General features: G+C 34.0%; 1 protein-coding gene across 1 annotated transcript in view; it reads right to left on the minus strand.

The window, feature by feature from the left end:
- The window catches only part of SCFD1 (sec1 family domain containing 1), a 105,787-nt gene that overhangs the window by 50,643 nt on the left and 41,895 nt on the right, over nt 1–13,249 (minus strand). The window contains exons 12-14 of the mRNA XM_021695650.1: nt 10,490–10,580; nt 9,859–9,932; nt 9,075–9,156 (exon numbers count right to left, since the gene is read on the minus strand). Coding sequence (XP_021551325.1) covers nt 9,075–9,156; nt 9,859–9,932; nt 10,490–10,580 — 247 coding nt within the window. The remainder of the gene's footprint in view (nt 1–9,074; nt 9,157–9,858; nt 9,933–10,489; nt 10,581–13,249) is intronic.

Genomic DNA, 13,249 nt, shown 5'->3' on the forward strand with positions numbered 1-13,249 from the left:
TTAGAAAATAGAATGCAAATCATGAGAAACTAGATGCTTTCCAGCTAAGATAGGAACAAGGCAAGGATGCCCCCTCTCGCACTCCTATTTAACACCGTATGGGAAGCCCTTGCTAATGCAATAAACAAGAGAAGGAAATCAGAGGTATACAGATTGGGAAAAAAAAAAACAAAACTCTTCATTTGCAGAGGACACAACTGTTAATGTAGAAAATTTCAAAAAACAACCAAAAATTTCTGGAACTAATAAGCGACTATATCACAGGTGCAGGATACAAGGTTAATATACAAAAGTCAATGGCTACAGTAGGAAAAAGGCAAGGATGTCCCCTCTTGCACTCTTTCAACCGCATAATGAAGGTCCTAGCTAATGTAATTAGAAAAGAAAAGGAAATAAAAGGAATAAAGACTGGGCAGGAAGAAATAAAACTGTCTTTGTTCACAGATGACATGCTTGTCTATATAGAAAATCCCGAAGAAACAACAAAAACTCCAGGAACTAGTAAGTGATTATATCAAGGCTGTAGGATACAAGGCTAATATATAAAAGCCAACTGCTTTCTGATGTATTAGCAATGAACAATTTAAATCTGAAATTAAATAAAAAATACTATTTTCATTAGTACTCAAAAAAATAAAAAATGAAAGTTATAAATCTAACCAAATACGTGTAAGATCTGTATGAGGAAAGCTACAAAACTCTGATTAAAGAAACCAAAGAACAACCAAATAAATGGAGAGATAATCCATGTTCTTCCTAACTTGATCTATAGATTCAATACAATCTCAATCAAACTCCCAGCAAGTTATTTTGTAGATATCAACAAACTGATTCTAAGGTTTATATGGAGACATGGGAGACCCAGAATAACCAAAACAATATTGAAGAAGAAAAAAGACAAAGGACTTTATGACTTAAAATATAGCTACAATACCTAACCATGTGTTACTAGCCAAAAAATAGGACAAATATATCAATGGAACAGAAAAGAGATATGCAGAAATAGACCCACACAAATATAGTCAACCTATCTTTCACAGAAAAGCAAAAGCAATTCAATGGAGAAAGGACAGTCTTTTCAACAAACAGTACTGGAACAACTGGATGTCTACATGCAAAAGAAAAAAAAAATGAATCCAGACACAGACCCTACCTTTAACAAAAATTAACTCAAAATGGATCATAGACCTAAAGGGAAATTCAAAACTATAAAACTCCTAGAAGATAACATAGGAGAAAACTTAGACGACTTTAGGTATAGCAAAGACTTAATAGATACAACACCAAAGGCATGATCCACGAAAGAAAAAAATAAGCTGGACTTAATTAAAATGAGAAGCTTCTGTTCTGTGAAAGATACCATCAAGAGAATGAGAAGACAAGCCACAGACGTGGAGAAAATATTTGCAAAAGATATATCCATTAGAGGACATTTTCCCCCCAAATATGGAGAATGCTTAAAACTCAACATTAAGAAAATAAACAACCCAGTTAAAAAAATGGGCCAAAGATGGGAACAGACACCTCACCAAAGAAGATCCAGATGGCAAGTAAGCATATGAAAAGATGATCCACATCATATGTCATTAGGGAACTGCAAATTAAAACAATGTGATACCACTACACATATACTAGAATCATTGAAATCCCAACGCTGACAACACCGAATGCTGGTAAGGATGTGAAGCAACAAGAACTCTCATTCACTGCTGGTGGGGATGCAGAATAGCGCAGCCACTTTGGAAGGCAGTTTGGCAGTGGGCAGTTTTGTTACAAATCTAAACATACTCTTATCATATGATCCAGCAACCAACTCCTTGGTATTTATCCAAAGGAGCTAAAAATATATCCACCCAAAAACCTCATGGGCATTTATAGCATCTTTATTTATAACATACATACATATATATATATGTATGTATGTATATATACAAATGAAATCATGAACACGATCCAGATAGTGAACCTACCATTCATTACCCAGAAAAGTTTCCTTTGTAATGCCTCCCTTTTGGCCCTCCAACACTCTTCTCCAGGTTACTAGGCAAGCAGTGATATGCATTTTGTCACTACAGATTAGCTTGCATTTTTATGAATTTAATGTAAATGCAATCATATTATGTACTCTTCTTTAATGTGGCTTCTTCGTGTATTTGAAATTCATCCATATTGTTGTATGTGTCAAAGTACCTTCCTTTTCATTGCTGAATAGTATTCCATTTTATGGATATAATTTATCCAATTCAGCTGTCAGTGGACATTGAGTTGTTTCCAGTTTTTGGTTATTACAACAAACTTGCTGTAAATATTTGTGTACAATAAACATAGGCTTTCATTTGCCTTGGGTAAATACCTAGGAATGGAATGGCTGGACCAATGATAGGTTTCTGTTTAACATTTTACAAACTGAGGAACTATTTTCCAAAGTGGATATACCATTTTATATTTCTACCAGCAGTGTATCAAAGTTCTAGTTCCTCTGTATCTTTGCCAAAGGTTGGCATGATTGATTTTTTAATTTTAGACATTTTTAATAGATGTGTAGTGATGTCTCATTGTGGTTTTTGCTTCCATTTGTCTAATGATTAACGAGATTAAACTTACTTGTCATCTATATACCTTTTTCAGATAAGTCTGTTTAAATCTTATGCCCATTTTTTAATTAGGTTATTTATTTTCTTATTGAATGTTCTGAGAAGTCTTTATTTCTCTGAATTTAATCTTTATAATTGCATCTCAATGACAATGCTTTATCTTCACAAAAGCAGATGGCAGAGAAGTGAGAGCAAAGAGCTAGAGAAAGGTAATTTCACACTTTTTTTTGGGAGTTGTGGAAATAGTCTCCTGAAATTCACAGTGAGTGAGAAGTTAAAGGATATTCCACTCATTCAAGAGCTACGTTTGGTCAAAAATTGAAGAAAACTTCAAGTTCTGATAGTGACTCATCTTATTTGGACAAGAAGAGGTAAAAGACAATGATAGCTTATCCACTGGGGACTTTCTATTACGGAACATATTGTCCCCCTGCCTCGAAAAGACATCAAGATCATACGAACATTCACTTGGTATGTATACTGAGATCATTTAAAATATAGCCAGAGAGGGGCGCCTGGGCGTCTCAGATGGTTAAGCGTCTGCCTTCAGGTCAGGTCATGATCTCTGGGTCCTGAGATCCAGCCCCCCATCGGGCTCCTGGCTCAGCGGGGAGTCTGCTTCTCCTTCTCCCTCTGCCTCTCTCCCCTGTGTATGCTCTTTCTCTCTTTCTCTGTTTCAAAAGAATTAAAAAAAAAAAAAATACAGCCAGAGAAATGTTCTGATTTCTAGTACAGTAAAATTTCTTCCCTATTGTGATAGGGGAGTGGTGATCACTTAATCAAAGTCAGTTAATGTAAAGAATGACAAAAAAAAAAACCCCCACAAACTTGTGTTTATGTTTATAATATAAAACACAAACATACATTCTAAATACTGACTTTTAACTTAAGACCTAAAATACACAATTGCCTGTCAATCTTTTTTTTTTCCTTCAATTTTTATAGCATTTATTTTATAATCATGATTTCTTAGTCCTTATTAAGTTGATACAATTTGGGGAAATAAATACTCCCCTTTTTGTTGCATATGTATGAGTGGAGGAAGAGGGAACAGAATATGAGAGAACAGGCAACAGGTGTAGGGAGCAGAAAGATAAAGTTGAAGAGAGACGGTGAGTGTTTCTATGAACCCTTCCTAAGCAGTACCAACCAACAAAGTATACGAAGTTGGCAACGTGAGCGTTTTCTTCTCAGTGGACTTCTGAAAGTATGAAATAATATGGAACCACATTCAGCATACATTAATTATACAGCATTGTGGCAGATGTTTTCTATCAGACATGATGTATATATTCTTTTTTCCTCAATTTTTAAGCTCCATAGATGACACTATTCATGAAGCACTTTTAGTGTATTATTCAGCAAATATTAATTATGATCATATAAACCAATCCTGCTTAGCAGAAAGCACTATTAGCTGCCATGCAAAGGTCCTCCTTTCAAGTAACACTTAAATGTACACTTGGAGCTTTCAGAGAAAGTTCTTGAAGGGCATTCCTCTTTCAGTTGGGTTTACAACTCATCTGCAACACTAAATGCAGATAAAATAAAGATCACACCTTGTTTAAAGGTTTGCACATAAATACCCCTTGCAAACGTAGCCAATATCTTGTCCAGAGAGTAATGGTAAAGAAACTGTTCTCCTTCAGCCTTTTCCTTTTCCCATTTCCTCTAAAGGTCTTTATCCCAATGTCTCGGTGCTCCATCGGTGAGTGTGAGGCAGGGCTGCCTCCGTGCTGGAGATGGCTGTCACAGAGAAGGTCGGAGGTGCGCAGATAACCCTGCCTTATGCTCATCTCATCAGCTGATGTAGGTCCGATGCCTTTTCTTTGAGTACAGAGGTTTCACTAAATTTTTTTTTCTTTCCTGCATAAAGCACATCTATAAGGGGTCACCTATGATTTCTAGTTTCAGATTCTTTGAAGTGGAACCAAAAAACTTACAGTCATTTGCAAAGCAATTTTAGTATTTTTCAAGATTTTCCCAATTTTTACAGTTAAAAAAATTTTTTTTTAACCTAGTACTAATTTAAACAAGAGTTAAATCACCATCTTCAATAAGTCTAAGGTGTATAACCTAGTTTTAAAGAAACAATCCTCTTTTCCTACTCATACAATTGGCATAAATAGTTTGGAATCAAATATAAATAACTCTTAGGTAAGCAAAAAATTCAACCTGTGAGGCATCCTAGCCGCGAGCTGTCTGCATGTCATAGTGTGGCCAGCAGCCGCTATGTTTTATAGAGGGAATAAAGGGCATCAGTTAATTTGGCATGTTGACTAGTGGAAATCAGTTAAGAGAGTGTCTATTTTTAAAGCTTGTCTTCCCCTAAAAGAGATAAAAAGTTGAGCCAAAGTAAAATAAGCCCCTGGAGGAGATGCTAAGGTTAAAAGCTAGCACTGCTACCAAGGGCTAAACCTTGTACAGAGTGCAGACCTAAGGCAGTAGTACATCTGCTTGATCAGATGATGTCTTTAGATCTAATTCAGTACCTCTTAACTTTCTCCACAAGAAGCAGCAAAACAAAAATAAAAATTCAGCACCGATGAAGCCTCAATCCATAAAAGCTTACTAACAGCTTGGTTTTTGCTGGCTGTATTCAGATGGAGTGTTCAGATGTTAGAGATCTTCCTTTCAGGTGGGAGCATTAGGGGAAAGAGTACATCATGCCATTTCTAACTCTCATCTACTATGACTTACACATAGAGGTCTTTTCCTTTTCTTAGGTATCTGCTAAAGAGTACTTAATTCAGTTTGACTATGCAGGTGGGATAACAATAACTGAAATAAATTAAAATCTGCCTATAAATTATTTAAGTAATCCCAGGAGTCATTCCCCAAAAACCAGCAAGTGGTGAAGCCATATTTGTATTAGAAATGAAAGAATTGCTAAGGAGAAATTTAAAAGGTATGGATTACTCAAAACAAATGAGAACTCAACAATTTACCCTTTAATCTATTAAACTAAAGTTAACCACCCAAGCCACTAAAACCCTTAGAATAGTAACATAATATTTGCCAAAGTTGTTGCAAATTGATGTGCTACTTCTAGCTTTCCACCAAAACAATGATTGCCAGATAACTGTCACGACCTCTAAAGAAATTATTTCCTTCTAGTATTCTGCTTCAAAAAATGATCTAAGGAAATGTAAAAAGCAGCTATGATCTAAACATCCCAAAAGGAGAAATATGCAAAACTGAAATGAGATGAATACCAAGGGAAATGTTCTAAGATCTCTTCATAAAAAGTCATAATATTCTTCCTAATAGTAATAAAAAATATTAGGTGAATAAAAGTTTACAAAGAAGTGAAGCTCAAATAGTCAATAAACTCTGGTGAAAAGAGCAAGTGACCATGGAGAAAACTACTTACTTAGTTAATAGGAACATTACAGCCAGAGGTACCTGGTGTAGAATAGTAATAGTACAAATAAACACGCCACTTAAAAGTAAATATTATGAGGCTGGAAATTTAATAATTATGGAAAACTTTAAGAAGAAATTTTATAACCAGCAGTAATGAGAAATATTGGGAATAGCAGAATTTACAGCCTAATTTTGACAAGGAGGAAGAATAACTTAAAAGAGAGGGTCAACATTACAAGGACTCTTCACAGAAAACATTCCAATTTTTCTCTACTAAAAGAATTTCTTGTATCAGAATATTTCTTAGAGTATGCAGTTTATTAAATACAACTATAACTGATATGTAAGTATTTAAGATAAATATTCTCCTTTATCAATGATATTTAAAGATGTTCTGATGTTGACTGGGTTTTTTTAAGAATGACCCAATGAGGAACAGTGTATCCTACAGAGGGCATCAGTTTCCTTCTCCAAGTGAATGTCCTTTGTAGCATGGTTTCTTTAAATCAGACCCTATTAAAAGGGTGCCCTCCTTGCGTTAAAACAGAACAATCATCCCAAAATATGTGGCTTTTTTATAAAATCACTTAACACACTGAATGACAAATTAGTTTGAACTTGTTTTATAAAGAGAGCCAAATTACCAGGTCTGGTAATGCAGTTTATTAAATACAACTATACTTGTATAGTTGTATAGTTAAAGCAGAATTATGTGGGTCATGCATGATAGCATGTTAAAGTCAGACAGATGGCCTCTACTAGCACAAAATGATTTTGAAAACTCATATAAAATCATTAGTGTAAAATTACAAATAAACATCATAAAGAATTTATAGTAAATTTTGCCTTAAAAAAACACCATTTTTCATCTAGACAGTAGTAATAGCTGTCTTTCAATTCCACACTTATTTCCAGAACTCACCCATCACTCATACTCTTCAATTCTCCATTTGAAACGCAAATCAGATCATGTCATTAATCTCCAATGACTTCCTATCACACTTAAATTGCTATTTCTCTTGATCCCATAGTCTATCACTTTTTCCCTCCTCATCATAAGCACTATTAGTCTTCTTTTACATCCTTAAACACACCAACCTCGTTCCTTGTCCTAAGGCTTTTGCACTTTTTAGTCCCTCTGACTGGAATGGTTGGCCCTGAGATTTTTACTAAGTGGCTCCATGTGATTCAGGTCTCAACCCAAACATCACATCAAAGGTGATTTCCCTAACCACTTAGAGTAGTCCTCTCAGCTGTTCTCTATCACCCTGTTTTTATGTCACCTAAATGACTGAAGTTATCTATTTTCTAATTTGGGTACTTTGTTTATTGTTACTACAATATTAGCTCCAAGAGAATAGAGAACTTGTCTTATTTACCACAGAACTTCCAGTGCCTAGCACAACGTACAGTTTCAAAAAACATGACTGAATAAGTCAATTACTTTAGCTAGAATTTTCCCAAACCATAAGCTCTAGTCTCTGACCTGGAGTATATTCATATAAATTTGTAGCAGGATAATGTTTGTAAAGTTTTATGAATAGGATGAAACTGAGTGCTTTCCACAGGTACAATAATCAGTTACTTTGGGTTACACAAATCAGGTTTGATGGAGGAGCTGAGCTTGGCATATTCCTGGTTTTACAGCTATGAGACCTGAGGTCAGAAAGTAAAATATAAGAATAAACTTTACTAATGAAAAAATAAACAAAAAAAATTAAAGTCAAAGGAAATCCAAAGAACAGCTTAAATCTTAAAGCCCATGTAGGACTATTAACAACTGTCATAACTTCTTAGAATTTGTTTTTTACTTCTTGTCTATTTATTTGCATGTAGCACCTAGCACCCTGCCTGGCATACAGCAAGTACTCTAAAAATGTTTAATGGATCATAAGATCCTCAGTATATAATTACAATTTAACAGATATAAACTAGAACTTATATTTTGTTTTGAAACAGGAAATTTAAAAAAATTTTTATATTAGATTCATTCTTCACCTTGTAAGCAAAGCCTTTCTTTCCTACTGAAGGAAATTTTCAATATAGCTCTCTGTTACATTTCACCTGGTTATATACATTATCTCCACACGGGACAATGACCTCAGGTGTTTACAGATCTGAGCAACCTTTTCCCATTTTACAAAGATGCTACATATGGAAGGGAAATATCAGCAGAGTCATCTATAAACAGCACAATTATTCTATTTCTATTTCTGTAGGTACATGAAAATAGCAAATATCAATACTGAGATGTGGAACAAAAGAAATTATGCATGTTTAAATTCCATGCTGCACACTGTCCATTATCCATCTGTACTAACTCCTTCCTATTCTTATGACTTTTTAGATAATTAAAAAAGAAAAATGTTTAAGTCCCCTTTCCATAAATTTAAGGTGTTATCAACATCCTTGACAGGCAACAAGCATATTTAGCTTTTTTACATTCCTTTTTCAAATGTAACATATCACATGGAAAGCAGGGGTTAGTAATAACCATGTTCTAGTGTATGGTCAATCTGTCTTTGAAATTCAGCTCCACACCCAGAGAATAAGTGACAGTAGAATACTGAGGGGCTGATTAAGTCAGGCTGATATGGGATAATCATGAACAAAGTAATGAGGTAAAAGAGCTGTAACAACAACATATAGAAAATACAATCTACTATTTTCAAAATCACAGTACAACAGGAGACAGAAGCTTTAATGGTGAAAGACTCATCTAAAACTAAAAGTTAATGGACATTTTAGATAGTCCTATAGGAAAAGGGGTGTCTAAATCTGTATTATTGATGGTTAGACACAGGTCTACTGTTAACAGAGTAGTAAGTGTAGAGATAGTATTGAGGCAATATTGAGGCAACATAATAGAAATAACACAGATTCTAACTTCTATTTACTGAATGTGTCACCTTGGCAAATCACTATTCTTTCTGGATTCTTAAGCTTCCTCATTTGTGAAAAATGAAGGTAATAATGTTGCCTTTGGTAATTGTACCTCATAATGTTATAGTGAGGCCTCAATGGGATAAGGAATATGAAATCATCTTAAAAAGTATAAAACCCTATATAAATAGAATACATAAATACTGTGGGGGGGGGGAAAGTTAAATTTACCTTTATATGCTCTAAAACAGCAGTGGCAACATTTGTATGGAGATCAATAAGTCTTTTTTTTTCAAGGAGTTCTGGCAAAGAACTACAAGTATCAAAAAATTGAAAATTAACCATTAAATTTTCTAAGAAAATGACACAGACCTTAATAAAACACACACCTGGGTGTTTCCTCTGAGGAAACTTAGAATAGTAAAAAAAGTGACAAGATGACAAGTTAAACTGTCTATCAACTGAATTTAATCTCTAAGCTTTACCATACACAGTATTCACTACTTTAATATAGGTGAAATACTTCTTGGTTTAAAGTAATCTGTCTCTTAAATATCATTATTCCACCATTTCACTTTCTGATTCCAAAATCTGGAGGTTTAGAATATAGTCAGATTAATGGAAATACAATTTTACCTATATATCTAAAACACATTTCCTCTCTTCTTGATGGCATTTCATAAGTATCAGAAAGAAATTGCACTTAACCTTTAGTTAATAAAATAATAGCAGCAATGATAAAATTAATAATAACTTGCATTATTTTATCACCAATACTATCTTCTCAGTAAAAATATCCCTATTATACAATTCTAACTAGTGAAAGAAGCAAATGATTTGTTATATGAAAAAGGGAATTTAAATCAGCTGGAACACATTAAAAACACAATTTAGTTTTTCCAAGGTCTATGCTATTACCTACTATTTCTTATTATAAAAATATTAGCCAAGTTTTTAACGTTCAAAATAAATCTTATCAACAGAAAGACTTAAAGAGCATATACTGCTTACTTACCTAACAGCTGATGTAAGCTTAGCAGTATTGTCAGAAAGCATACTTATGGCTCCTTCATCTTCCCCTTCTAGTCCCTGAGGAGGAAAAAAAGATCTCAGAAGCATAAAAATCAATATATTCCTAAGATCAGTGATAAACACTAAGATTTAAGTCACTCAGAGTAACAGTTCTTCTCCTCTAAGGAACAAACATATCCATTTTTGACAGTTACAGAAAAGTTCTGGTCACCACCAGTCTAATAAGTTGGATGATGAAGGACCAGCAAGTATTTTCAGATAAAGGAATAGGTACAGAGACTTGCCACAGGTCATGTAGTAATAAATAGAAGAGCTGAACTCTGGGATTAGGTCAAAGTGTAGTAGAATGAGCAGTACTGGAAAATATATCTCTAAAATGAAGCCACATTATATATTTTTTCAGACCATAAGTTCAGATTATTCTTTTAAAACACTTTGCTCTTCTCATTATTCAGGTTTCTTTTTGACAAAGATCTTTTATGTAAGTTGAGAATACTCTTCTTATTAAAACAATGAATGGTTTCAAATTTTCATGAGAAAAAAAAAAGTTAATCTCTTTCTCTCTCCAGATGTCCTGCTTCCCTGTAATTCTAAGAAAGCAAAGGAAATCTTACCATAATGCTTTTAAGTCGTTTAACCTCATCTTCCTGTGCTCTGTAAGATTCTAGTTCTTGCTGAACTGACTCTGCAACTTCTGGGAATGGACTGAAACAGTATTGAATAAAAGGAACTATGAGTATGACATTAAAATGTTGATTTTGTGTGAATTCTGAAATATACTCAATGAGGATTTATTTTTATTTTAAATGTACCTATTTGAATTTGAATATATTTAACATATGATATAGCATAAATTTAGCATAAATATAACTATGTATCCTTGGATATCTATTTATATTATAAATACTATTTCTTTAAAATGCGTATCATAATTCTTATACACCTAAGCAAATTTAAATTTATTTCTATTATTTTCATTAACTATATCACATTTTTCTTCACATATACACTGTTAGAAAAAAAAAGTAAAATATTTAAGTGACTGAAAAACAAAGAAGAGAAGGTATGGTATATGAAACATCAATTAAATATTACCACCCAAATTAACGCAGAGGGTCAGATGGTTCATATAATTACAAAGATGGCATTTAAAAAATATTTCATGCAAGTAATTGTGAAAAAAAATTTTAATTCTGTAAGCTTAATATCTTAGAACACTGCTAGTAAAAATAGAACATAGGTCACAGTTTTGTTGGTCTAAAGCCTGATGTCTTCTTCCAGGCAAGTGTGGCTTAGCAGTAATTTCCATAGACTTCAGACACAAGTGATCTGCAATCATTGAGAAGCTTTGATAGAAAAAATTTCACATGGCACTAATATTGAATAATTCTAAATAAGTGTATGTTGACCATAAAATGGTTCCTAATGTAAGTATTTTTCATTTACAGCTTTAGAGGAGGCCAGAAGCTTTTCTTCCTTTAAGAAAGAAAAGGTCATGTTTGAGCAGCAATGAAACAAAAACCCTTTGCCCTGACATTTGATAGCACTTCATTAATGATCAGCACATTTCATTCAGTAGACACTGAGAGAAATGACAGAAGACCCTGAGAGGATTTTGAAGACCACGGTCCAGTTTTATATGACAACCATAGGTGCTAACCTCAGCTTCAAGAGACTCTATGCTGGCAGAACATAGCACTGAGCATATTAAAATGTGCTGGTTGAACTAGATGATCCTGAAATCCCCAGTATTTTCAGATCTCAGAGGTAACAGACATCATTAACTGCTTACATTTATGGAGTGTTTACTGTATGCCAAACACAAAGTGCGAAGAATGTGTCTCTATTCTCTCATATAATCTAACCACAATCTTGGTGAGGTACACTGTATTAATAATTAGGACCAGGGCCTTTTGGGATCTTCCAGGACTGGGCTTTATTCTTGCTTTTATCAATGACAACTGGATGACTCTGGGTAAGTTACTTCTTTATATTATTTCACTTCATCTTCATAAAAACCTTCTGAAATAGGGCAACAGGTAGAATTACCATACCTACGTTTTACTGATGTGGAAACTGAAGCTCAGAGAGATTTAAGTTACTTGTTTTACTCTACACTATCTGCCAGTGTCTTTGTGCCCTTATTGCTATTACTATATTTCTAGAATATCGTAGTATGACATTCAGAGGGAGAGTTATTCAGGGCTATTCTTACAAACAAAAAATTAAAGTTCTTACTATTCAACTGACTTCTTGGATTGTTCCTAAATATATAAAGAAAATATTCAAATCTTCCATAAATGAAAAAAAATTTTTTTAAAGATTTTATTTATTTATTTGACAGAGAGAGAGAGACAGCGAGAGAGGGAACACAAGCAGGGGGAGTGGGAGAGGGAGAAGCAGGCTTCCCGCAGAGCATGGAGGCTCTATCCCAGGACCCTGGGATCATGACCTGAGCCAAAGGCACAAGCTTAATGAATTAGTCACCCAGGCACCCCGAGATTTTTTTCTTAAGCTTTTTTCTACTAGAAAATATAAATCCTAAGATTAATTTTAAAATATCCTGCATCCTGGGGCACCTGGGTGGCTCAGTCATTAAGCGTCTGCCTTCAGCTCAGGTCATGATCTCAGGGTCCTGGGATCGAGCCCCACATTGGGCTCCCTGCTCCGCAGGAGGCCTGCTTCTCCCTCTCCCACTCCCCCTGCTTGTGTTCCCTCTCTCGCTGTGTCTCTCTCTGTCAAATAAATAAATAAAATCTTTAAAAAAAAAAAATATCCTGCATCCTTTAGAAATAATGTAAATGTAATTTCTTGTACCTTGCCACTACGGCAAAAAGCATAGACTATGGAATTCCAAAGAGAAGAAAATTATTTAAAATAAATTATAACAGTACCCAAATTGCCAGTCAGAAAGAGGAGGACAGGGACTTTTCTCTGCAGAGAAAATAAAATTCCTTGTTATAAGCAATGTGATTTTGCAATGTTAAAAAAATAAGTTAATAAATAAAAAGATAAAACACACAAAAAACCCAGCTGGTTGAATCAAGTCTTATCTTACTTCTGTTTAAACATAAATGCGGTAAAAAAGAACAGCCATATCAGGACTTGGTCACATATATAGGTACAGTAATACTTGAAATACTCAAAATAATAATAACATTTTATTTCATAATTGTTGAGGAGCAGCATTCTTTTTCTCTCAGAAAAATGATTTTTTTTTTTTTTTTTGGTTTAGAATGATTTCTCTAGCCATAATGACCACTAGATAACTATTTTAACAATTACTGAGCCCATGAAATACCCTAAACTTTAAGGGACATAGCAATGGGATCTGTATATCTGCCTATAAGAAATCACACAACTAATTATTATTT

Source organism: Neomonachus schauinslandi, chromosome 9 (genome assembly GCF_002201575.2).
Source record: "Neomonachus schauinslandi chromosome 9, ASM220157v2, whole genome shotgun sequence".
NCBI classification, from domain to species: Eukaryota; Metazoa; Chordata; class Mammalia; order Carnivora; family Phocidae; genus Neomonachus; species Neomonachus schauinslandi.